The 27,410-nt window shown below is 41.2% G+C and overlaps 1 protein-coding gene across 4 annotated transcripts in view; it reads left to right on the top strand.

Moving 5' to 3' along the window:
* esamb (endothelial cell adhesion molecule b) overlaps window positions 1–26,689 on the top strand; it is a 76,051-nt gene extending 49,362 nt beyond the window's left edge. For 2 of the 4 annotated variants that reach the window (XM_029715356.1, XM_029715357.1), the window contains 6 exons: window positions 11,937–12,082; window positions 16,156–16,357; window positions 16,697–16,852; window positions 24,936–25,058; window positions 25,155–25,284; window positions 25,489–26,689. In XM_029715356.1, the coding sequence (XP_029571216.1) occupies window positions 11,937–12,082; window positions 16,156–16,357; window positions 16,697–16,852; window positions 24,936–25,058; window positions 25,155–25,284; window positions 25,489–26,392 (1,661 nt within the window). In that variant the 3' untranslated portion in view covers window positions 26,393–26,689. Of the gene's footprint in view, window positions 1–1,591; window positions 2,041–11,017; window positions 11,073–11,936; window positions 12,083–16,155; window positions 16,358–16,696; window positions 16,853–24,935; window positions 25,059–25,154; window positions 25,285–25,488 lie in introns of those variants that run through there. The other 2 variants (XM_029715358.1, XM_029715359.1) reach the window with 2 other exon arrangements.
* The last annotated feature ends 721 nt before the right edge of the window (window positions 26,690–27,410 follow it).

Here is a 27,410-nt window from a genome sequence, read left to right as displayed (position 1 = left end):
TAACATTATGCGACAAACCAATACCAATTGTACATACCTTTGTGCGCCTCCTCATCAGTATACCTGCAGAAATAAGTGGAAGTTCAGTCATCTGCACCCAATGCAGCTATAGCCGTCAACATATTCTAACCACTTTGTTGATTGACATCCGTTGAATTATGTCCATTTTCTGTTTTAGAAAGAATATTAAAAGGGAGGAAGTGCCAAACAACACAGTCATTTGCACAAATATGAAAGATGGAGGGTATCATCATAAAACAATATCAATTTAGATCATACAAGGGAGAAACCTTACCTTAAATTGAGATCTTAAACATTTTCAGTTCAGTTAACTTTGAGGATCTTAGAAGAACCCTTGTTGAACCCCTCATTTGTTTTGAGTGTATTGGGACAGGCGAAGAACCCTTTTAGGTTCTAGATTGTACCTTTTTTATCTAAGAGTGTAGCACTGCTCTTTTAGAACACACTCATCATTTCTCAGTAAAGATAATGCCCCCATCTCAAGCAGAAAAATGTGTTTTTATCCCTAACAGAAAAACTATCCAGGGTCTATTATTTTGTGGAATAACACAATGGCTGATACAATGACGATGCTATTAAACTCATGGGTCATCCACTTACTTCAGTCAGTCTGACAGCATCAGCTTTGATGACTGTTTTGGCAAGTTGGGACTTTCATTGGCGTAAGAGTGGACGTTGGCATTCTCCATTGGCGCATTGGTTCTTATTTGCCTTGGGAATTTCTGTGTAACAACAGTCTCTAATAAACTTGTAAGTTCAATGCAAGTTCAAGTTCAGTACATGAATAAAGTAGTTTTATTTAGGCCTATCCATTTCTGTTAGTATATGTCTTCAAAACCTGTGCTAAGAGACTTGTCTGAGATGAGAAAATAAATGTAATTTAATGTAACTAATACTGCAAATATGAGAATGAGAATCCAGTCATGGCAACAGCTAGCAGCAGAGACAGCTGAGCTGTTGAACTTGGGTCACGTGAAGCAAGAGTCAGAGTCAGGTTTGAATTATTGAGCCAGGGATTGTTTAGGGATTAGTCAATAGGTGCTTCACGGCATAAATTAAACAAGGGCCACCATAGCAGTGGGGTCACATGATACCAGGGGAAATAAGTCACTGCAACTATAAGCCCAGAACAAGATGCCAGCACTTATGTCAGACCGATGCCCAGTTGCTCGCTCTCTCGCTCTCTCTCTCTCGCTCTCTATCTCTCTCGCTCTCTATCCCTCCCTCTCTATCGCTCTCGCTCTCTATCCCTCCCTCTCTATCGCTCTCGCTCTCTATCCCTCCCTCTCTATCGCTCTCGCTCTCTATCCCTCCCTCTCTATCGCTTTCGCTCTCTATCCCTCCCTCTCTATCTCTCTCGCTCTCTATCCCTCCCTCTCTATCGCTCTCGCTCTCTATCCCTCCCTCTCTATCGCTTTCGCTCTCTATCCCTCCCTCTCTATCACTTTCGCTCTCTATCCCTCCCTCTCTATCGCTTTCGCTCTCTATCCCTCCCTCTCTATCGCTCTTGCTCTCTATCCCTACCTCTCCATCCCTCCCTCTCTATCGCTCTCGCCCTCGCTCTCTATCCCTCCCTCTCTATCGCTCTCGCTCTCTCTCTCTCTCTCTCTCTCTGTCACTCTCTCACTCTGTCTCTAATTTGCCCAGCTGAATACACTTTAATTCCAGAAAGAAAGTGACCGGGGTGCAGTCACACTGCAGCTGTTGAGCAGCCCCTAGCCTAGCTTGATGTATGTGTGTGTGCGGACTTGTCCCTCTTGCTGAACGTGTGTGTGTTTGCGTTTATGGGGACTGGGGGTTAAGACCCTCCTCTTATAGGGTTATTGTTTTTGTGGACTAGGGATTTGAGACCCTCGTCACGTCACGCTGAGGGGGTTGTCTGTCCGTGTGTGGAGGGGGGTTATTCTGTGTGTGTGTGTGTGGGACCTAGCTCCAAGCTGGCGGATCGGGAGGACTCAGATTGCTGGGATCAGATGATCCATCTTCAGCTGACCATCTCGGGGGAATGGCCGGCACCCTGTGAGTGAGCCTGCCCACCACCATACTCTAGTTAAATCTCTCTCCTCTTTTTCTCCTTCTCTTATCTATCTCATTTCATTCTCATTCCATTCATTCAATTCTCATCATCCAATCGTTCTCATTCCAACTCTCCATGCTCCTCTACTTCTCTCCACTTTTATTTTATCATCTGCTCTTCCTCTACCTCTTTTGAATGCTTTGGTTGTAGGCTGCTGGATGATACTTCAGGTTTTATTGCTCTGCCTTATGTCTTTATGATTATCCTAAGTGTAGTTATGAGTTATTTATTGGCATATAGTCTTGATATTTTCTAGTAGGAGATATGGGCTAGACCTAGTCATTAAATGTGAACTAGTGAGCAGTTCTCCATAGTTCAATCAACTAAATGCTTGAGATTATTTTATGCATATCCAGATATTCCAATCATTTCTAATGCTGGACATTAGCATATGTCTCTTTTAGAAATTTCAATCAACTCAAATTTTTGACTATCTTATGTATTTTTTTGATATCCGAAATGGCTCAAATGTTTACGGTAAGCTTATGAATGTATTTTTATTTATTTTTTAATCTGAAAAGTGTAATTTTGTTTGAGGTACTGTACGCTATATCATCAATATAACTATGTTACAGTTCAAGTTTACAGCAAACAATTCAGGGTTGTCTGACTACACATAGGAACAAACAGAACATTGGTAACATAGTACAACATTCCAAATGTGGGTAAATTATTGATTTGAGAGATCTATGACCTCCATTTTAGTCTGTCAGAACCTCTGTGGAGCAGAGTCCAGCTGAATGTTGCCCAGATTACGTAAAAGCCCCCTCAAACAGCTGTGGGGGATGACAGATTTTTATCCACTATTAATCAAGGCACTGTAATTATTCTGCTTTTGATCTTATTTTTTTATATTTAATGTGCTCTGTCTTCCCCTTCAATTGATCTCATCTGGGCTTTGCAGGTTTACATCTGGCCAGTATTTGTAGTGTTAGGGGGATTACCAGTAGCAGTGTTGAATTATGATAGCTGAATAAAAACAGATTGCAAGAGAGGGCTATGCCGATATCAAGAAGATGTCAAGGAAGACCTAAATGTGATTTTTGCTCCTGACCTCTTACTGTTGTCACGCCCTGACCATAGAGAGCCCTTGGTTCTCTATGGTATAGTAGGTCAGGGCGTGACTAGGGGGTGTTCTAGGTTCATTATTTCTATGTTGGTGTGCTTGGTATGGTTCCCAATCAGAGGCTGCTGTTTAGCGACGTCTCTGATTGGGGATCATATTTAGGCAGCTATTACCCCACTGTGTTTTGTGGGATCTTGTTTTGAGTTAGTGCATGTTACACCTCTGTCACTGTTCGTTGTTTGTTTCTTTTTGTTTGGAAGTTTCGCTTGAATAAATATGTGGAACTTTAATCACGCTGCGCCTTGGTCCGTCACTCCACACAATCGTGACATCTGTAGGTTGACTTTCATGGGCTTCAAGGCTCGGCCATTTATGTGAAGCACCCTGTGACAAGTAGGGCTGGCATAATTACTGTGTAACTAACGGTTATGGATGAAGACCAGAATGATAGTAAAATATGTTTTTATTGTGGAACGAACAGCTGACTAGAGACGGGACAGCCAGGCATTTGTGTGGATGAGTCCATTTCTGCTATAACATGGACTCTACAATGTGATGAAACTTTGTTGCTCCTTGCTGAAAACAAGCACGGTGTTGTAGCAAACAAGTCATCTGTTGTCTAGATGACACCCCCCTCCCTACAACAGTAGCACCAGCAGTCAGGAGCGGAGGAGAGGAGAAAATGTGTGTCTTAATGGTTATTATGGTGACTATGGTTATTTGGCTGACCAATAACCGTCATCCACAATTCTATGACCGTCACAGCCCTAGTGACAAGTGACGTCATACTTGTATATTTAACTGAACTGACAAAATTGGAAGAGTTTTGTTGACTGCAATTCACTGCTTATAACCGTTCAATGTTGGCAGATCTGTGGAAGCAATATGGCTGAAGCTTCACAACTAAATCGCTTATACCTAGGGCTGTGGCACTCATGAAATTTCGTCAGCCGGTTATTGTCAAGCAAATAACTGTCGATCTCACGGTAATTGACCGTTTATTAACATAAACACATTTAGCATTTCCTGGCTTTCACACATAGCCTATAAGCCATTGATGCAGACCTTTTGGAACGTCTACATTTTCCATGTAATATAGCCTACACCTTCACAATAAATCAATTATTTATTTTAGACAGGTTTAAAGAAGCATGATATGAAGAACATGTAGTCTATTTCAGAAGAACAGAATAGCATATCTTGAGTTGTCCTTATGTTAGGTCCTGATCTGGCTATGACAAATAGCTTTGGGCTACTCTAGTTCATTTAGTAGACAAGATTTGCTTAGAATTCCATGGCATTGTTTTATGTTATTTTATAGTATGAAGAATACAATTGAACAAAGCTGAATAAAATAGAAAGGATATTTTCTCCAAATGATTTGAGGGAGTGCGCACATGCGGCTATTCTGTGTTGAGCGCTTAACAAAGAAATAGGTACTTATATATGCTTAATTTAGAGTTACCAATGTAACTTTAGTTGTTCTACTAACTTTGGGCTATATGTTTTGATTTGTAATACATTGTAAGGCTGCATGATGCGACTAATAGTGATTTGAAAAGGGTCGCTTGAAAGGCATGAGCTCTGCTTCGTTTTTTTTATGTGCTGTACACACTCAGCCTATCATTAACAATTTGACAAGCACTTGGTAATGCCTCCAATTTCACTACATCATGCCCTTTGTGTGGCTGTAATGCACCCTAAAAACATCCATGCCTTTTGCGGCCAGTGGCCGTAGTGCCCTTGGCCCGGAATGCTGCGTTGTGCCCTTCTCCCTCAGTGCTGCATGTTCCCGAAGCATCTCTCACTCACATGACTCTCCATTATGTGATCAGGTCTTTCTCACAGGCTACAAGTGAAGACAGACACATTGGGGACGTAACTGCGCGCGTCCTTATCCAATTCCGAGCTACATATTGAAGATATTTACTTTTCGTCAGCCAACAAGATGAGTAGGCCTAACGAACAGCTGAAGCACTAGCCTATGTCAATCGACAATCCCCCATAGTACAAAAGTCAACCTATTCTGTACGAAAAATAAATATTCCAAACATAGTCTGGGACAATTGTGGGATGCGATAGATCCCAAGTAAATACAACCACTAGCATAAAAATATGCAATGTGGCTGATGCAACAGATCAGAACGGTTAGCTTAAAATGTTGATAAACTATTAGGCTATTTCTTCACATTATAAGCACAGCAATGCGCACATGGCAGTAGGCTATAATCGCGAATGTTCCATTAGCGGAAAACACCATTATCAAAAGTGACTGCAAATGTGATTAATCATGTAATGCTTTTATTATAAAGGTGCATTTTTATGGTGAAAATTATCTTCCCCAAACTTGAAACTCACTCGCTGCTTATGTACAGTGCCTTGCAAAAGTATTCACCCCCTTAGTGTTTTTACTATTTTGTTGCGTTTCAACCTGTAATTTAAATTTATTTGGATTTGGATTTCATGTAATGGACATACACAAAATAATAAAAATTGGTGAAGTGAAATGAAAAAAAATAATATTGAAAACTGTCAAGTGGTGGGTGAATATGTATTCACCCCCTTTGCTATGAAGCCCCTAAATAAGATCTGGTGCAACCAATTACCTTCAGAAATCACATAACTAGTTAGATTGCACACAAGTGGACTTTATTTAAGTGTCACATGATCTCAGTATATATAGACCTGTTCTGAAAGGCCCCAGAGTCTGCAACACCACTAAGCAAGGGGCACCACCAAGCAAGCGGCACCACGAAGACCAATGAGTTCTCCAAAGAGGTCAGGGACAAAGTTGTGGAGAAGTACAGATCAGGGTTGGATTATAAAAAATATCAGTAACTTTGAACATCCCACGGAGCACCATTAATTCCATTTTTTTTAAATGGAAAGAATATGGCATCACAACAAACCTGCCAAGAGAGGGCCGCCCACCAAAACTCACGGACCAGGCAAGGAGGGCATTAATCAGAGAGGCAACAAAGAGACCACAGATAACCCTGAAGGAGCTGCAAAGCTTCACTGCAGAGAATGGAGTATCTGTCCATAGGACCACTTTAAGCCATACACTCCACAGAGCTGGGCTGTACAGAAGATTGGCCAGAAAAAGCCATTGCTTGTTTGCCAAAAGGCATGTGGGAGACTCCCCAAACATATGGAAGAAGGTACTCTGGTCAGATGAGACTAAAATTTAGCTTTTTGGCCATCAAGGATAACGCTATGTCTGGCGCAAACCCAACACCTCTAATCACCCCGAGAACACCATCCCCACAGTGAAGCATGGTGGTGGCAACATCATGCTGTGGGGATGTTTTTCATCGGCAGGGACTGGGAAACTGGTCAGAATTGAAGGAATGATGGATGGCGCTAAGTACAGGGAAATCCTTGAGGAAAACCTGTTTCAGTCTTCCAGAGATTTGAGATTGGGACTGAGGATCACCTTCTAGCAGGACAATGACCCTAAGCATACTGCTAAAGCAACACTAGAGTGGTTTAAGGGGAAACATTTTAAATGTATTGGAATGGCCTAGTCAAAGCCCAGACCTCAATCAAATTGAGAATCTGTGGTATGACTTAAAGATTGCAATACACCAGCAGAACCCATCCAACTTCAAGGAGCTGGAGAAGTTTTGCCTTGAAGAATGGGCAAAAATCCCAGTGGCTAGATGTGCCAAGCTTATAGAGACATACCCCAAGCGACTTGCAACCGTAATTGCTGCAAAAGGTGGCTCTACAAAGTATTGACCAGGGGGAAGGGGGGAATAGTTACTCACGCTCAATGTTAACGTTTTTTTGTCTGATTTCTTGTTTGTTTCACAATAAAAAATATTTAGCATCTTCAAAGTGGTAGGCATGTTGTGTAAATCAAATTATACTAACCCCAAAAAATCCATTTTTATTCCAGGTTGTAAGACAACAAAATAGGAAAAATGCCAAAGGGGATGAATACTTTCGCAAGCCACTGTATGCAAGTTAGGCTCTACACCCCTTGTATTGCGGATTTATGTGCTTAATTTCAAGAAGTTATTTGGCCACTTTAGTTGTGATACAAACCTTATGAAAACACATAGGCCTATAGGCTAGGCTACATGAGGTGTGCGACTATGATTTGAAAAGTCGCAACAAAAGGCATTATTCTGATGCTGGGCATCATTCACAAGTGATAATATATAATTAACAAGTGATAGGCTAGTATTGTCACCCATCAGACTATTCTTGACTTAATCGTGTCTTTACGTATACTAAATAATATACAGTGCATTTGGGAAAGTATTCAGACCCCTTGACTTCTTTCACATTTTGTTACGTTACAGACTTATTCTAAAATGAATTAAATAGTTTTTTGCCCTCATCAATCTACACACAAAATCCCATAATGACAAACCAAAAACAGGTTTTTAGAAATGTTGGCACATTTATTAGAACCCCCCCCCCCCTGAAATAACAAATTTACAGTTGAAATCGGAAGTTTACATACACTTAGGTTGGAGTCATTAAAACTCGTTTTTCAACCACTCCACAAATTTATTGTAAACAAACTATAGTTTTGGCAAGTCAGTTCGGACATCAACTTTGCATGACACAAGTAATTTTTCCAACAATTGTTTACAGACAGATTATTTCACTTATAATTCACTATATCACAATTCCATTGGGTCAGAAGTTTACAAACACTAAGTTGACTGTGCCTATAAACAGCTTGGAAAATTCCAGAAAATGATGTCATGGCTTTAGAAGTCTGATAGGCTAATTGACATAATTTGAGTCAATTGGAGGTGTACCTGTGGATGTATTTCAAAGCCTACCTTCAGACTCAGTGCCACTTTGCTTGACATCAAGGGAAAATCAAAAGAAATCAGCCAAGACCTCAGATTTTTTTTTTTGACCTCCACAAGTCTGATTCATCCTTGAGAGCAATTTCCAAACGCCTGAAGGTACCACTATCATCTGTACAAACAATGGTACGCAAGTATAAACACCATGGGACCACGCAGCCGTCATACCGTTGAGGAAGGAGATGCGTTCTGTCTCCTAGAGATGAACGTACTTTGGTGTGAAAAGTGCAAATCAATCCCAGAACAACAGCAAAGGACCTTGTGAAGATGCTGGAGGAAACAGGAACAAAAGTATCTATATCCACAGTAAAACGAGTCCTATATCGACATAACCTGAAAGGCCGCTCAGCAAGGAAGAAGCCACTGCTCCAAAACCGGCATAAAAAAGCCAGACTACGGTTTGCAACTGCACATGGGGACAAAGATTGTACTTTTGGAGAAATGTCCTCTGGTCTGATGAAACAAAAATAGAACAGTTTGGCCACAATGACCATCGTTATGTTTGGAGGAAAAAGGGGGAGGCTTGCAAGCCGAAGAACACCCTCCCAACCGTGAAGCACGGGGGTGGCAGCATCATGTTGTGGGGGTGCTTTGCTGCACTTCACAAAATAGATATCATCATGAGGAAAGAAAAGTATGTGGCTATATTGAAGCACATCTCAAGACATCAGTCAGGAAGTTAAATCTTGGTCGCAAATGGGTCTTCCAAATGGACAGTGACCCCAAGCATACTTCCAAAGTTGTGGACAACAAAGTCAAGGTATTGGAGTGGCCATCACAAAGCCCTGACCTCAATCCTATAGAAAATGTGTGGGCAGAACTGAAAAAGCGTGTGCCAGCAAGGAGGCCTACAAACCTGACTCAGTTACACCAGCTCTGTCAGGATCAATGGGCCAGAATTCACCCAACTTTTTGTGGGAAGCTTGTGGAAGGCTACCCAAAATGTTTAACCCAAGTTAAACAATTGAAAGGCAATGCTACCAAATTCTAATTGAGTGTATGTAAACTTCTGACCTACTGGGAATGTGATGAAAGAAATAAAAGCTGAAATAAATCCTTCTCTCTACTATTATTCTGACATTTCACATTGTTAAAATAAAGTGGTGATCCTAACTGACCAGAAAAAGGGATTTTTTTACGAGGATTAAATGTCAGGAATTGTGACAAACGGAGTTTACATTTATTTGGCTAAGGTGTGTGTAAACTTCCGACTTCACCTGTATGCCAGGTAGGCTTTACACCCGTTGTAAAGCATATTCATGTGCTTAATTTTAAGAAGTTATTTGGCCACTTTGGTTTTGATACAAACCAAAACATTAAAGGCCTATGGCTAGGCTACATGAGGTGCTTGACTATGATTTGAAAAAGCCTTACTGCACATAAGCGTGTAATAAAATATCATTCACAAGTGATAGGCTAATCTTGTCACCCATCAGACTATTCTTGATTTCATCTTGTTTTTACATATACAAATGTCACATTATTTAGTATTTATTTAGAATGGACCATTATCATGCACCTGTTTCGAAACAGGGGCAGTGGGAAAAATGCAAAAGATTTTAGAACACATACTCATTGAAGGGTTTTTCTTTATTTTACTATTTTATACATTGTAGAATAGTAGTGAAGACATCAAAACTATGAAATAACACATATGGAATCATGTAGTAACCCAAAAAGTGTTAAACAAATCAAAATATATTTTATATTTGTGATTCTTCAAATAGTCACCTTTTGCCTTGATGACAGCTTTGCACACTCTTGGGATTCTCTCAACCAGCTTCATGACTTAGTCACCTAGGAGTGCATTTCAATTAAGAGGTGTGCCTTCTTAAAAGTTAATTTGTGGAATTTCTTTCCTTCTTAATGTGTTTGAGCCAATCAGTTGTGTTGTGACAAGGTGGAGGGGTATTTTTACTCTGATTAAATGTCAGGAATTGTGAAAAACTGAGTTTAAATGTATTTGGCTAAGGTGTATGTAAATTTACGACTTCAACTGTGCATAAGAATTTAGACCCTTTAGACTCAGTGCTTTGTTGAAGCACCTTTGGCAGCTATTACAGCCTTGAGTCTTCTTGGGTATGACACTACAAGCTTAGCACACCTGTATTTGGGGTGTTTCTCCCATTCTCTCAAGCTCTGTCAAGTTGGATGGGGAACGTCGCTGTACAGCTATCTTCAGGTCTTTCCAGAGATGTTAGATCAGGATCAAGTCCGGGCTCTGGCAGGGCCTCTCAAGGACATTCAAAGACTTGTCCCGAAGCCACTCCTGCTTTGTCTTGGCTGTGAGCTTGGGGTCGTTGTCCTGTTGGAAGGCGAACCTTTGCCCCAGTCTGATGTCCTGAGAGCTCTGGAGCAGGTTTTCATCAAGGATCTCTCTGTACTTTGCTCCTTTTATTTTTCAATCTTGGTTTCATCAGACCAGAGAATCTTGTTTCTCATTGTCTGAGAGTCCTTTAGGTGCCTTTTTGGCAAACTCCAAGTGGGCTGTCATGTGCCTTTTTCTGAGGAGTGGCTTGTCTGGCCATTCTGCCATAAAAGCTTGATTGGTGGACTGCTGCAGAGATGGTTGTCCTCCTTGAAGGTTATCCTATCTCCACAGAGGAACTCTGGAGCTCTGTCAGAGTGAACATCAGGTTCTTTGTCACCTCCCTGACCAAGGCCCTTCTCCCTTGATTGCTCAGTTTGGCCGGGAGGCCAGCTCTCGGGAAAGAGTATTGTTGGTTCCAAACTTCTTCCATTTAAGAATGATGGAGGCCACTGTGTTCTTTAATGCTGCCAACATGTTTTGGTACCCTTCCCCAGATCTGTGCCTTGACACAATCCTGTCTCGGAGCTCTACGGACAATTCCTTCAACCTCATGGCTTGGTTTTTGCTCTGACATGCATTGTCAACTGTGGGACCTTATGTAGACAGCTGTGTGCCTTTCCAAATCATGTCTAATCAACTGAATTTACCACAGGTCAACTCCAATCAAGTTACAGAAACATCTCAAGGATGATCAATGGAAACAGGATGCACCTGAGCTCAATTTTGAGTGTCATAGCAAAGGGTCTGAATACTTATGTAATTAAGGTAGTTATTTATTTATATATATATTTATTTATACACACACATTTGCAAACATTTCTAAAAACCTGTTTTCGCTTTGTCATTAAGGGGTATTGCATGTAGATTAATGTAATTTAATCCATTGTAGAATAAGGCTTTAATTTAACAAAATGTGGAAAAAGTCAAGGGGTCTGAATACTTTTCGAATGCACTGTATGTGTGAAATTTGTTTTGATTTAGAATGGACCTTTATCATGCACCTGTATTGAAAACAGGGGCAGAGGGTAAAAATAAATCTATTCAAATTCATCTATGCACTTAAATAGTGAATAGAGGATGCTTATCCGTGGTTAACTTTCATGCCAGACAGGGTGGCTATACTCCTGTTGTAAAGATAAGCAATGTGCTTAATATTAGGAAAGGTGAGTAATAAATATAGTAAGTTTAGCCTATAGAAAGCTGAGGGATCCTCCTCTTTTTAGTAGATGCCATCACTCTGTTTTCTCACGCAATTGCATAGCCTATTGAAATGTTGCACAACATGTTTTCATGGGATCTTATGAAGTGTTTGATTAGATTTTCAATTAGATTTTCATTGATGTCAGAGTGATTAGAGGGACAATAGAGTGCTGAGTACCAGGCAGTTAGCAAGTTTGGTAGGCTACTAATGACCATCAGCAGCATCAGAGCTTGGAGAAGCCTAATTGCCATGACTCGTGACCGGCGGTGTGGCGGTAATACGGTCACCGCAACAGCCCTACTTATACCTATCCTTCACATATACCAACACTAAAGGATTAGGGGTAGAGAGTGTATTGGAACCAGCTGTGTGTTGATGCTGTGTCAGGTGAGTTTTAGTGACTGTGTCTGTGTGTTTGCTGTGTCAAGGTGACTCCCAGCAGGTGGAGATGCCCAGGAGAGAGAGAGAGGTGGTGAAGGGTCAGATGGTGGTCCTGCAGGCCTGGTACAGCCCCACATCTGATATTGGCAGGAACAGCGTCATCTGGAACTTCATGGCCAACGACTCCAAGCAGGTATGTAAGGGATCTCCTCTTCCTCAGACATCATGCATGGTTTCCACAGAAACCACTGTTGCTGGATCTTTTCTGATTAACTTTTCCCTGAGGTGTTATGTCCCTCTCGTTGGTGATTTGTTGGTGTGTGGTCTGAAGGAACAGACTAGTGTTGAAGAAACTGTTTATGAACCGTTGAAGAAGCTGGTTGATTATTTCAGGGCTGGGAGCAGTTCTGCTCAGGTTTCAGTCAGATTTAGTTTATTCTCTGAAGTACCGGACCAACCTCCCATTCTCAGTAATCCAATCCCCTTCTTGTAATCCCTGATCTGGTCAGGCATTTTAGCTGTTCAGCCATGCGGCAGGTAGCCTAGCGGTTAGAGAGGGTTGCCAGTTCGAATCCCATGTTTGACTGGAAAATCTGTTGATGTGAGCTGGATGCCATTCCCTGCTATTGAGCAAGGCATTTAACCCCCAACAACAACAGGTGCCCAGTGTGGCAACCTCCTGCACCTCTCCAAGACCTGTATGTGTGTCTTTTGGTGGGGTTGGGTTAAAAGCGAATGTGAAATTTTGGCTGGATCTTGTGTGCAATTGACCAATAAAATAATCTTAATCTTAATTGCATGTACAGTACAGTGCCTATAGAAAGTCTACACCCCCTTTAACTTTTTTTAAAACATTTTGCTGCATATCATAATTGGATAAGTCTCCACCCCCTGAATTAAAACTTGGTGGAAGCACCTTTGGCAGCCATTAGCTGTGAACCATTTCATTAAGATTCTACCAGCTTTGCACTCTTAGGGCAACATATATGCATTGTTTTTGTGAAAATTGCTCAGGCTCTGTACATTTGGTTGGGGATCATTGATAGACAGCGATATGTAAGCCTTGTATCTGATTATTATTTTTTTAAAGCAGATTTGAGACTGAGACTAGACAACTCAGGAACAGTCAACACCTCTTGGAAAGCCATTCTGGTGTGTCTTTTGAAAAAACATTAATGGAATTGTGTCGCAGAAAAATAAATCTATCCAAGGGTCTTCAGAAGACTGAGGTGTGTTTTTCTCTAACTTTTTACCTGGACTTTGCTCCTTTCATATTTCTTTTGATCCTAACAAACTGCCCAGTCCCTGCCGGTGACAAGCATACTCATAATATGGTGCTACCACCACTATACATGAAAATACAAAGGGATCAACAACATTGCATTCATTCCATATTACTAGCCTGTATGACTGTTTTTCAGCGAGATAACGACACACGTTTTTATACCAAAGACACACCAGAATGGCTTTCCAAGAGATGTTGTGTTCCTGGGTGGTCTAGTCTCAGTCCTGACTTAAATCAGCTTAAAAAGGTTTGAATATCGCTGTCTATCAATGATCTCCAACCAGATTTAATGAGCCTGAGCAATTTAGAAAAAAATTATGGATATATGTTGCCCTAAGATTTGTGCAAAGTTGGTAGAATCTTAATTAAAATGATTTACAAATGTAATGGCTGCCAAAGATGCTTTCACAAAGTGCTTAGTGGGGTGGAGACTTATTAAATTCTGATATTGCAGTTATAGAACATTTTCTTAATTTGGAAAATCTGAAAATACGCATAATTTTTGCATATAAACTTTATATGCCCGAACTCAGAATCAATTGGTCTTCCCAAAGATAACATGGTCAGTGTGATAGAACATACATTTTGATTGGTCCCATCTAATACAGCTGTAGCAGGCTCGCTCCCACTCCCGCCTCAATTTAAATAACCACACCCCTTTCAAGTCCCACTTTGTGGCACAGTGTTACCAGGCTCTGTGTGCCAGAAATTCGAGTCTGGGGATGAGGTTAGTTTACCTCCACCTTTAGAGTTTAGCCTATTATTTTTTATATATATATATTTAACCATTATTTAACTTCTATGGGCTACGTGGGACGCTAGCATCCCATCTGCGGGACACAGCCAGTGAAATATCAGGGCGGCAACTTCAAAATGTCATAATTCAAATTTCTCAAACATACAACTATTTTACACCATTTTAAAATTACACCTCTCCTTAATCCAACCACATTGTCCGATTTCAAAAAGGCTTTACGGCGAAAGCATAAAGTTAGATTATGTTAGGACAGTGACAACACAAGAAAAACCACACAGACATTTTCCAAGCAGGAGAGGGGTCACAAAAACCAGAAATACAGCTAAAATTAAGCACTAACCTTTGACGATCTTCATCAGATGACACTCCTAGGACTCAATGTTACACAATACATGTATGTTTTGTTCGATAAAGTTCATATTTATATCCAAAACCCCCATTTTACATTGGCGCGTGATGTTCAGAAAATATTTTGCCTGTGAATCAGCACAACAATTTACAAAAATACTCATCATAAACGTTGATAAAATATTAAACTGTTATTCAAAGAATTATAGATAAACATCTCCTTAATGCAACCGCTGTGACAGATTTAAAAAAAGCTTCACAGGGAAAGCACACTTTGCAATGATCTGAGTACGGCACTCTGAGTACGAAAAATACATCAGACAATACAGATACCCGCCATTTTGGAGTCATCTAAAATCATAAATAGCATTATAAATATTCACTTACCTTTGATCTTCATCAGAAGGCACTTCCAGGAATCCCAGGTCCACAATAAATGTTGTTTTGTTCGATAAAGTCCATAATTTATGTTTGCACGTTCAGTAAGCTACTCCAAATGTAAGAAGCGCACCGAAAATTTCACGGTGAAAAGTCAAAAAAAGTTATATTTACGTTCGTAGAAACATGTCAAACGTTGTATAGCATCAATCTTTAGGGCCTTTTTAACATACAACTTCAATAATATTCCAACCGGACGATTCCAATGTTTTGAAAAACGTTATGGAACACAGCTACCTGATCACGTGAATGCGCGCCAATGAACTCATGTCATTTTCTGAGTCACCAACTTCCCGGCCTTCTTGTTCGCTCTCTGTTCACTGCAAAAGCCTGAAACAAGGTTCTAAAGACTGTTGACATCTAGTGGAAGCCGTAGGGAGTGCAAAATGAACCCTAAGTGTGTTAGATAGGCAATGACTTGAAAAGACTACAAGCATCAGATTTCCCACCTCCTGGTTGGATTTTTCTCAGGTTTTTGCATGCCATATGAGTTATGTTATACTCAAAGACATCATTCAAACCGTTTTAGAAACTTCAGAGTGTTTTCTATCCAACTCTACTAATAATATGCAAATATTTGACTCTGGGCTCGAGTATTAGGCAGTTTACTCTGGGCACGCTTTTCATCTGAAATCGAAAATACTGCCCCCTATACCTTAAAAAGTTAAGTGGACAAGTCAGTTAAGAACAAATTCTTGTTTACAATGACGGCCTACACATGTAGTTGTGTGAGACTATATTAGGATTATTCTCAACATCAAGCCTGATGGCTCTTTACTTTTATAGATACAGACAAAATATGTGGTAGCAATATGGCACTAACAATGTGGCCGTGTTGCATGTATGTCCTGTATGTTTAGAAAACCTCTGGGTGTGTGTGTGTTTCTTCGGTGATAATCTCAGTAGTTTCACTGGCCATGGTCTGTGAGCTTATCTCTAACAGAAAATCAGTCTAAAAGTTCTAACTCCACCATCTGCACATACATATCAGGATTATCTTTATGAAGGACGTTGACTTCTGTTATACGGTTAATCTGTGTGGCTGTGTAGACTGTCTATAGATGACACCATAGATCGTATTTCAGCTCAATATCAGTATTGTATATTTAGAGAACCGGTATTTCTGTAGTTACTTGCATTGGTTTTCATTACAACAAACTCTCTCGTGTTGCAAAAATGCTAGTCTCTCTCCTCGACAAGCAACACAAATGCTGTCTCGAAAAAGGCTAACAATATGTAGGGTTTAGATACAGTATGCTGGCGCTACTAGAAGGCTTCTATGGAATGGAGTACTCATCCATGTAAAATAATTGCTGACAGTACATTTGATTCCTGAATTGCAATAGGGAACACAATCTACCATTGCGTTCCCTATTGTAAAGTATTTCCCATGTCTGTCTGTCCTGTCTGTCCTGTCTGTATGTCTGTCTGTCTGCAGGTTATCTCCTACAGTAACGGTGAGCCAGGGATAGGTAGTCCTGAGTTCAGGAAGCGTGTTGGGTTCAGCCTGTCCATGCCCTCGTCCAATCTCTCCATCTACATCAACAACACCCAGGAGTCAGACTCAGGACGATACCTCTGCAATGTCATCATCCCTGGAGCCGCCGGTCTCTCTGGAGAAATGCGCCTTAATGTCAAAGGTACCAACCGGACCGGACACCTAGATTCTGGCACTTTCCCAAAAAATGTTTTGGGGCCAGGCCTCAGAGATGGAAACAGAAAAGTGTAAACTGTACAGTTTGTACATATGCACTGGGCTGTCTTTATAATATTTTCCCACAGCTTCAACAGATGGAGAGAGAGTGTTGGCAAACTTCTTGTACCTTTTGCAGTGTGGCCACCATTCATAGAAATACAGTACCCTGTTCAATTGAAATGGATTAATACAATACTTCAGGAGGTCAATAGGGGGTAAATTGTAGTAGACCAAATCCTTTCACTTCTGTTGTTTCTAACTATCTGTTCTCTCTCGCTCTCAGTCCCTCCCTCGCCTCCAGTGTGCACGATGACTGGGTCATCTGTGCTGAATGGCAATGTGACACTGAGCTGTAAGTCCAGTTCGGGCAAACCCATCCCTCATTACAAATGGACCAAGAACGCCCCCATGTCAGAGGTCTTCTTTTCCCCCATGCAGAGTGAGTACTCCCTTATCTTTACCAATAATGTTAGCCAATCACATTACCTCTCTGCCTCAGTTACGTTTCATCATAATACTAAGTAGTCCCAATTAGAATGGATTCAATTCTTATTGAGTGTACAAAACACCTTTCTAATATTGAATTGCACTGCCTTTTGCTCTCAGAACAGCCTCAATTTGTTGGGGCATGGACTCTACAAGGTGTTGAAAGCATTCCACAGGGATGCTGGCCCATGTTGACTCCAATGGTTCCCACAGTTGTGTCAAGTTGGCTGGATATGCTTTGGGTGGTGGACCATAACACACGGGAAACTTTTGAGTGTGAAAAACCCAGCAACGTTGCAGATCTTGACACACTCGAACCGGTGCGCCTGACACCTACTACTATATCCTTCTCAATGGCACTTCAATCTTTTGTCTTGCCCATTCACCCTCTGAATGGCACACACACAATCCATGTCTCAATTGTCTCAATCAATGTCTCAAGTGACATCAATAAGGGATCATAATTTTCACCTGGTCAGTCTATGTCATGTAAAGAGCTGTTCCTAATGTTTTGTACACTCAGTGTATGTACTGTATGAGCTAAGGATCACAAAGGATAGTTCACCTCCATCCATCACCAATGTATAGCACTAAACCATGTGATGCAGAGTAGCCACAACTAACCAGCACTGAAAACATCTGCCACTACTGTGGATGGGTGCAATATCATTTTAGCCAATGCAAACTGTCAAATTGTCCTCTTCACAGCAGCTCCATATGGGTTATTGTAGTAAGGAAACCTAGTCAGTTGTACATCTGAATGCATTCAACTGAAATGTGTCTTCTGCATTTAACCCAACCCCTCTGAATCAGAGCGGTGCGGGGGATGCCATAATCGACATCCACGTCTTCGGTGCCCGGGGGAACAGTGGGTTAACTGCCTTGCTCAGGGGCAGAATGACAGATTTTTACCTTGTCAGCTCGGGGATTTTATCCAGCAACCTTTCGTTACTGGCCCAACGCTCTAACCACTAGGCTACCTGCCGACCTGCCTGTCACTAAGATTGTCAAAATGAGAACTAAAGTAGATTAAATGGATACGCTCTTTAAGTAATACCTAGCTTCTAAATATCCATTAACATTGACATAAGATGGAGATAATTCCAAATGAATAACAAATATATAGTTCAGAGATTCAGATTGATCTGACAGCGTTTACAGAGGCAGCCTATAATTCTGATATTTTTCCACTAATTGGTCTTTTGACCAATCAGATCAGCTCCTTTGCCAATAGAATCAGAATTGGGCGGCCTGTGTAAACACAGCCATAGTAGCATATTGCCAGAGATCGCTTGTTAACTCTGAGTCGGGCTAAATGTTGAGGACTAATGTGTGGTGTGTTGGCGCCTGGCGGTGGGATTGCAGATTCTCTTTTTTTTTCTTACCGGTGAGTTTTTTTTTTTCTTTGAAATGTCATAACGTGCATCACTTAATCCTCTTTATAGACTGGGAAACGTGCACTACATACACAATGCATGCTCATGTCAGACTTGCAGAGGGAGAAAAATATAAAATTGAGGTTTATTTCTGATACGATACTGCACATATGCCTGTTATATTATATTATTTTGTGAAGAGTTGTAGAAATACAGTGGAAACAATTATTGTGAAAGCACCAGCTGTTTCTGAGCAATAATGAGGCTTACACTGATTGACCCAAGTATTGGAATAGCTCCTCCTCTGATCTCTGATCTCCTTGCTTCTTCTATAGATCACCCATCTAATACACTATCTGTTTCACTGCCTGATTGATGCAATATCCAGTTCTATGGGTTTGAATGCACCACCAAACACACACAGACAAATCTGCATAATCTCTAGGAGTTGAAAACACTCTGATCCTCTGTATTTTTCTCTTTGACCTGGCATATGCTCTCTGTGACATTGAGCTTCCACCCCTGTGCTCTACTGGCTTTCTAAAGGGCACTGAGCGTAAGGGGGTGGTATTATCAAACGCAAGTGTCAATTTTGATAGTTTTGGTGAAGCAGTAGGCTAATTCTTTTTGACAAATTTGGCAACTTTCAGTTGTTTTATGGTAATAACTTTGTCAGTGGTGTGACATTGTCTTGCCTAAATTGCCCGTATGCCCATGGAACAAGAGATGCGATTTATGACACCATGTGACCCGATTCTACCTAGAAGCATTGAAGCAAATAATCTGCTTGTTTAATTTCATTTGATTTAAAACCAAGTTTATATAAACTATTCTCTTTCGTAATGCTATATCAACGTAACTGCAAATGTAATCATGCTTATAGAACAATTGACATGTCCATGCATGGCTCGCACATGATGCAATGCAATTTACCCTACTGTAGCCTATATAAGGCCTATTCCGCTTACGAAAGTGCTGTGTAAGATAATTCCATATTGAACCCAATTACTTACTTATAATGTAGACTGCATCCATTTCTAACATATTTAGCAAATAAACTAGATACATTTCTGTTATTACTATTAGGACCTATTAGGTCACTGTTGGTTTTGAAAAAACTATACTCCACAAATCACAATGGACTAGGACGAACATTCATGCCCTCCCACTGAATTGGAATTAATGACAACACAAAATGTCAAAGTCTGTGCATGCCTTGAAGCCACCACATGTTATACCATAGAGCATGTTAAAATTAGCTATGGAGTGGTCAAGCCCTTGCCACACCTACAACTTATTAATGAATCAAAAGCCATCCCTTTTACGTCACTTCCAGGTATTGCGTTCCGCCTTGAAAATGGCAACAATATTTCTGACACACCGTGTGAGCTATTTTGGTTTGTTAAAATAGCGAGCTTCCCTCAATCAATCAGCATGTGTCTTTTGCTTTATTCTAAGATGCTGGGTTTCTATTGTGTTCCCAGTCTCTCCTTCTCTCCTACCTCTGTTTCATGACTCTTTTCTTGCAAACTTTTGCAACTATCAACTCCTTACAACTCCCTTGTAAGGGCTAGGGGTTGATGTCTCTCTTCCCTACTTAATCGCTCTCTGTTCCAACCCTTCTTCTCTCAGTCACTGTCTCTGTTACTCTTCTCTCCTGCATGACCACAGAATGGAGAGCCTGCCCCTCGCCCTTGCTTGTTCTAGGGTTCATGGGTAAGGGTTTCACAAATACACCCCCAACCCACCACAACCCCTCTAGGATGCAGAAGCCTGTAGAGCCCCACAGCCTATATAATATTAGAGCTCGCCAGCTTGTAGTCCTAAAAAAACGGAAGTGAGTTACCTCTGGTTTATTCAGCCATTCCTATAGGGGAAATTAATTGGGAAAGAATGGGGTATTGGGATAATTGGTGAAATAAGGTCTGAAGTTAACACAGGCTTATATGTTTTGATCTATGAGATAATATCAGTCAGTTAACATGACATTTAGAAATTATGAAGCCTTTATGTACATTAAGTTTGTGTTTTGATTACAACATTCACAAATGTGGAGTTAGCTGACAAAGATTATCTCATAGAACAAACCGTATAAGATATCCTAAGCCTGTGTTTACCACAAACCTTATTTTCGGCGTTTATCCAAAAACCCTCAAAAAGGAAACATTCATCCCCCCATAGGCTTTGGCCAATGAGCCATAACTGAGTTTGTGCCTACGAAAAGATGCCATTACTATTGCTCTCTATAATCTTGCTGGTGTCACCCCAACCCCCATCCCCATGTAAAAAAAAAACTGCCCCCCCCACTGGACAGACACAGCTGTAAAGTTGAACCTTTAGAAGAATTTAATATGTTATTCATCCAAAAGCATGTCTGTGTTAATCCTCACCAATGACTTTGCCTTGTATACATCTGCATTGCCCTTATGAGCTCAGTCGATTTGAGATTACATGTCTTTGACCAGGCTGGTTAGACTTGCGTGATAGAACATTTTTCCTTTGGTATGGATCAACTGATACCACCCTTTGGTCCTTAGCCATCTGGCCTGGCCTGAAGATGAAACTACTTCATAACATAGCAACCACTGAACTGTAGGTTAACCTGTTCATAACATGCTCAAATAATGCAATGTAAAAGTATGAAAATCCACAGTAATTAATATGCTAATATAAAATCAATGGTAAATGACTGTAAAGGCAACAATAAAGTCAAGTAGTGAAGGTAAAGGATGGCTACATATTAAGGGCATAGATAAAGTGAAAGCCTCGACTTTCTCACAATGGCTGTCATTGGTCCATTGCATCGAATGATATACATTCAATGATTCAATCAAACTATGATTGCAAGGTGCACTCTGCTGCATTTGCTGAGATCATTGAGTTTGGATTGAATCCAGAATAAGTGTTTCTTTTTTGTCTTGTACATAGACTAAGATTGTGTCTTAACATTCTGAATATGTATGAAACATGAGAAGGTGCACAATTAACAGTTGGCACAAATACTGTCAGTTTGTGTGTTCTTGCATTCTTAGATCTTGCCTGTAGAAATGTTGGTGATAGTCACTTGCTACTGTAGTTAGTACTGTAGTCAGTATTACTGTAGTTATTTCCTAGTTTGATTTCAGTGTATTTTGATCAGTACAATACATTCTTGGTATATAGAGATTGATGATATCAGATCACCTACAGGTCTTGTCTTTGGATCTTGATTGCAGTGCAATTTTGAGAATCTGCCAAGTTTAAGAATGAGCTGATCTGTCGTTAATCTGTAGCAATTCTGTCTGGTTCCTCTCGTCAGAGTTACTAATGGCAGGTGCTTATTGAACACACCTACAGGCACGTCCATCTGGCACACAAATCACTGTCAGGCCATGTACTTAGTATAGTTGTATTGAATCCACATTGACGCAAATGATATCTCCCCAAGAGGCCTTGTTTACTCTGAAATGGAAGTATGTATTTGTATTGTATTTATTATGGATAAATGGGTAAGGGTTGGCAGCAGCTACTCTTCCTGGGGTCCAGCAAAATGAAGGCAGTTTTGAAGTTAGTAGTACCACCGTTGCGTTGTGTAGTCTGTGTGCTTTGCATGCGTAATGATTTTCCCCCACCCTCCCAGAGAGAACAGCAGATGGTGCATGCTGAGTTTATCAAACAAGAATCCCAGCCAGCAGTTCACTCCTAGACTTTGGGACAGGGACAAACAGCTGTTTGTCACAATGACAATTTCGGACAGAGGATATTGTATGCAATAGTTTATTTATAGAATTTTCTAGTCTGGTTATTAGTAAAGGTACTGGTATCCTATGGTGAACTTTAGCTTCTCTACTTGAGCGGCGCTGGTTGAGTTACTGGGTTGCTTTGATACGCCATTTATGGTATGCATCAGGACATATGATGAAGATATATCCATTTGTTTTCCCTCTTGATTCTTTATATTGGTATATATGGGTGGGTGCTCCAGCTGCTCAAGTCATAGACTGTTTTCTCTGCTACGGCACAGCAAGTGGTACCAATGCACCAAGTCTGGAACCAACAGGACACTGAACAGCTTCAACCCCCAAGCCATAAGACTGCTAAATAGTTAACCAAATAGCATTGACCCACCTTTGCACTAACTATTTTGACTCATCACATATTCTGCTGCTACTGCTTATTATCTATCCTGTTGCCTAGTAACTTTACTCCTACCTAAATTTACATATCTACCTCAATTACCTGCACATCGACTCAGTATTGGTACCCCATGTATATACAGTGGCTTGCGAAAGTATTCACCCCCTTGGCATTTTTCCTATTTTGTTGCCTTACAACCTGGAATTAAAATAGATTTTTTGGGGGAGGTTAGTATCATTTTATTTACACAACATGCCTACCACTTTGAAGATACAAAATATTAGTTCTTGTAAAAAAAATAAAAAAATAAGACAACTGAAAACTTGAGCGTGCATAACTATTCACCCCCCCAAAAAGTCAATACTTTGTAGAGCCACCTTTTGCAGCAATTACAGCTGCAAGTCTCTTGGGGTATGTCTCTATAAGCTTGGCACATCTATCCACTGGGATTTTTTTCCCCATTCTTCAAGGCAAAACTGCTCCAGCTCCTTTAAGTTGGATGGGTTCCGCTGGTGTACAACAGTCATACCACAGATTCTCAATTGGATTGAGGTCTGGGCTTTGACTAGGCCATTCCAATACATTTAAAATGTTTCCCTTTATACCACTCAATTGTTGCTTTAGCAGTATGCTTAGGGTCATTGTCCTGCTGGAAGGTGAACCTCTGTCCCAGTCTCAAATCTCTGGAAGACTGAAACATGTTTTCCTCAAGGATTTCCCTGTATTTAGCGCCATCCATCATTTCTTCAATTCTGACCAGTTTCCCAGTCCCTGCCGATGAAAAACACCAGGGTGATGAGAGGTGTTGGGTTTGCACCAGACATAGCGTTTTCCTTGATGGCCAAAAAGCTCAATTTTAGTCTCATCTGACCAGAGTACATTCTTCCATATGTTTAGGGAGTCTTCCACATGCAATTTTGGCGAACACCAAACGTGTTCACTTATTGTTTTCTTTAAGCAATGGCTTTTTTCTGGCCACTCTTCTGTAAAGCCCATCTCTGTAGAGTGTACGGCTTAAAGTGGTCCTATGGACAGATACTCCAATCTCCGCTGTGGAGCTTTGCAGCTCCTTCAGGGTTATCTTTGGTCTCTGTGTTGCCTCTCTGATTAATGCCCTCCTTGTCTGGTCCATACGTTTTGGTGGGCGGCCCTCTCTTGGCAGGTTTGTTGTGGTGCCATATTCTTTCCATTTAAAAAAAATGGAATTAATGGTGCGCTGTGGGATGTTCAAAGTTTCTGATATTTTTTATAACCCAACCCTGATCTGTACTTCTCCACAACTTTTTCCCTGAACTGTTTGGAGAGCTCCTTAGTCTTCATGGTGCCGTTTGCTTGGTGGTGCCCCTTGCTTAGTGGTGTTGGAGACTCTGGGGCCTTTCAGAACAGGTGTGTATATATACTGAGATCATGTGACACTTAGATTGCACACAAGTGGACTTTATATAAATAAATATGTGACTTCTGAAGGTAATTGGTTGCACCAGATCTTATTTAGGGGCTTCATAGCAAAGGGGGTGAAAACATAATCACTTTTTGAAACAAGTTATTTTTTTGAATTCACCTATTTGGACTATTTTGTGTATGTCCATTACATGAAATTGCAGGTTGAAATGTAACAAAATAGGAAAAAAGCCAAGGGGGATGAATACTTTTGCAAGGTGCTGTAGTTATCGTTGTGTATTTATTCCTTGTGTTATTATCTTTCTATTATTTTTCTATTTTTCTCTCTGCATTGTTGGAAAGGGCTCGTAAGTAAGCATTTCACTGTTAGTCTTCACCTGTTTTTTATGACGCATGTGGCAAATACAATTTGATTTGATTTGGAAACACATCTGATGAAAATATTCTCTTGTGACGTTTCCAATCGGATTTTGAGAGGATTTGCTTGATAAGACCTGCCCCACATATGTTTATTATTCTCTAGTATCCCCAGTGTTACATATTTACAATAGAGCATCCCCATGCCAGCTATGACAAGTGGACCACAGCAACTAGGATTATGTAAACTGATGAAGTCCAACTGTGAAAAGCCACAGGTTCTGATTCATCATTATGGAGATTCTTTGTCTGGTTAACCATTTGCTAGTGAGGTCTCTCCATATAACCACATTATTTATCCCTGGGACAGAAAAGAGTGATATCATCAAAGAGGATCTGTACTGGTATAAAGAACAGCCCATCCCACTGGGCACATACTGGTTGACTCAACATTGTTTCCATGTCATTTCAGTGAAATTACGTTGATCCAATGTGGAATAGACATTGAATTGACGTCTGTGCCCAGTGGGATGCGACTCCCTAGGACCAGGATACCCCTCAATACTTATAGCTTTGGAACCAAGAGAGTATTGTACTTGGTAGAGTGTGTGGTCTAATTATGTTTGTATACATACTGTAGCTACCTTTGTGTTACCTAGTGTAACTGTCTACATTACTGTAGATGGAGTGTGTTTGAAAGGTGTATAACGTTCTGTGCACTGTACATCATCAACATATTCATGTACTGTAGAGGCAAGAGTGTGTAACACTGTCTTTTTCTTTCAGATGAGAGGCAAGGTACCCTCAGGTTGAGTAACCTCACTAAGAGCATGTCAGGGAAATATGTGTGCCGAGCTAGCAACACTGCCGGTTCTGACACTTGCTCTATCAACCTGGAGGTCTTCACCTGTACGTATAGCAAAGTAACACACACGTTCTCATATTAGTACATACAGACTGCTAATGTTTCCTGTTTGAAGCCTCACTGTGTGTCCTCTTCCACAGCCTCTAATTCTGGAGCGATTGCTGCTGCTACTCTGGGTTCCATCGTGGGACTGGTAGCCATCATACTCTTCCTCATCTTCATGCTGAGGAGGAGAGACCACGAAGAGGAGGAGATAGCCAATGATATCAAGTGAGATTTTTTTCTGTGTGTTATCGGAAAATCAGGTGCAGTTGATAAACACCACAGGATGTACAACTACTAGGACTCTACCATGGACAATGCAGGTGTTCTAATTCCATTTCTGCAGGTTGATGGTTGGAGGATGTGTGTAGCATGTGATATGATCTTGGTTGGTGTTCTCTCATTGGCTGTCTGTCTGTCTATCCATCACAGGGAGGATGCCCAGGCACCCAAGCGTGTTTCCTGGGCAAAGAGTGGCACAGGCTCAGACATCATCTCCAAAAATGGCACGCTGTCATCCATAGCCACGAGCCCCCATCCGGGAGACCCCCAGCAGCTCAAAAACTTCCCCTACCCCACTGCCCCGGCCTCTGACACAGGCTCTGTGCTCAACGCCTACCGCCTTCGGCCTAGAGAGCTCAACCCCCTGCAGGGCCTCCCAGGGTACATCAGTGGCACACTTCCACCCAGGCACACCAGACCCCTCTGTGTTGCTAACAACATTGATGCCACCTATCCACAAGGGCACAGTCGACCCCCCAGTTCTAACCACATCAGTGGGACTCCACCCCCTGGCCACACCCGGCTCCTCAGCACTAGTATCATTGTTGACACTCCTCCCCATGGGTTCAGTCAACCCCCAAGTTTTAACCATGTTGGTGTCACCTCTCCACATGGGTACAGCAGACCCAATAGTTCTAACAACATTGGTGCCCCCTCCCCCCAAGGGCACAGTCGACCCCCAAGTTCTAACAATATCGGTGCCCCCTCTCCACATGGGCACAGCAGACCTCCAAGCTTGAACCGCATCAGTGGCAGCTCTCCACACAGGCACAGCCAACCCCCCAGTTCCAACCACAGCCGACCCCCCAGCATCAGTAGCATGCCTCACTATGGACACAGCAGATCCTCCAGTTCTAACGGTGCCCCACCTCATTCCCCACCTGGATCCCATTCCCCACCTGGCCACATGGTCACAGACCCCGACAAGACTGAGGGGGCCCAGCCCCAGGTACCACGCCCTCTCACCTCGCCCATCAGCTCCACCACCCTGGCCCGTATGGGTGCTGTGCCCGTCATGGTGCCCACTCAGAGCCAGGCTGGATCACTGGTATAGCCCACTGGAGGGTCTCCCGTTTTACTACTGAGCACAAAAAACTGACGCAAATGGATAAAGACTTTCCTTAAAGGAAGATTGCATAGAGTAGAGAAAGATTTGCTTGGAATTAAAAACACTTTTTTATTGTGATCGTTCAAAATGATGTTCAGAGTAGAAAGAAGAGCTCATGCTGAAGAAGACACTTGTAGAATCACCTGCATTCAAGTCTGTACAAGTTCAAAGACTTAATTGATTTGTTTTTATTCTTTTAGCTGTTTTCAAATCTTTTTTGCTAAATAAATGTTTTTGCTTTTATTTTCCATGCTCAGATTCTTTAAGGTTAAAACAAGGCCTATTCTATATTCTTTAAGGCCTTTTATAAACTGGGTGGTTCGAGCCCTGAATGCTGATTGGCTGGCAGCCGTGGTATATCAGACCGTATATCTTTTTACTGCTCTAATTACGTTGATAACCGATTTATAATAGGAATAAGACACCTTGGGGATTTGTGGTATATGGCCAATATAAGGGCTATATCCAGGCACTCCACTTTGCATCTCGCATAAGAACAGCCCTTAGCCTTGGGATATTGGCCATATACCACACCCCCCCGGGGCTTATTGCTTAATTATTCTCTAAAACACCTTTTTTTTAGCAAGTTGTTTGTGAAGAGGTTGTTGAATCGGTATGCAGTGCATTTGGAAAGTATTCAGACCCCTTGACTTTTTCCACATTTTGTTATGTTACAGCCTTATTCTAAAGTGGATTATATGAAAATGTATCCTCATCAATCTACACACAAAACCCCATAATGACAAAGCAAACAGATTTTCAAATTTTTGCAAATGTATATAAAAAAAAACATAAATACCTTATTTAAATAAGTATTCAGACCCTTTGCTATGAGACCCTAAATTGAGCTCAGGTTCCATCGTGTTTCCATTGATCATCCTTAAGATGTTTCTACAACTTGATTGGAGTCCACCTGTCTTTATAAGGTCTCACAGTTGACAGTGCATGTCAGAGCAAAAACCAA

The sequence above is a fragment of the Salmo trutta genome, chromosome 26 (genome assembly GCF_901001165.1).
Source record: "Salmo trutta chromosome 26, fSalTru1.1, whole genome shotgun sequence".
In the NCBI taxonomy this organism is placed as follows: domain Eukaryota; kingdom Metazoa; phylum Chordata; class Actinopteri; order Salmoniformes; family Salmonidae; genus Salmo; species Salmo trutta.
Note: the sequence above shows the minus strand (reverse complement) of the source record. Positions and strands in the feature narration are given on the sequence as shown.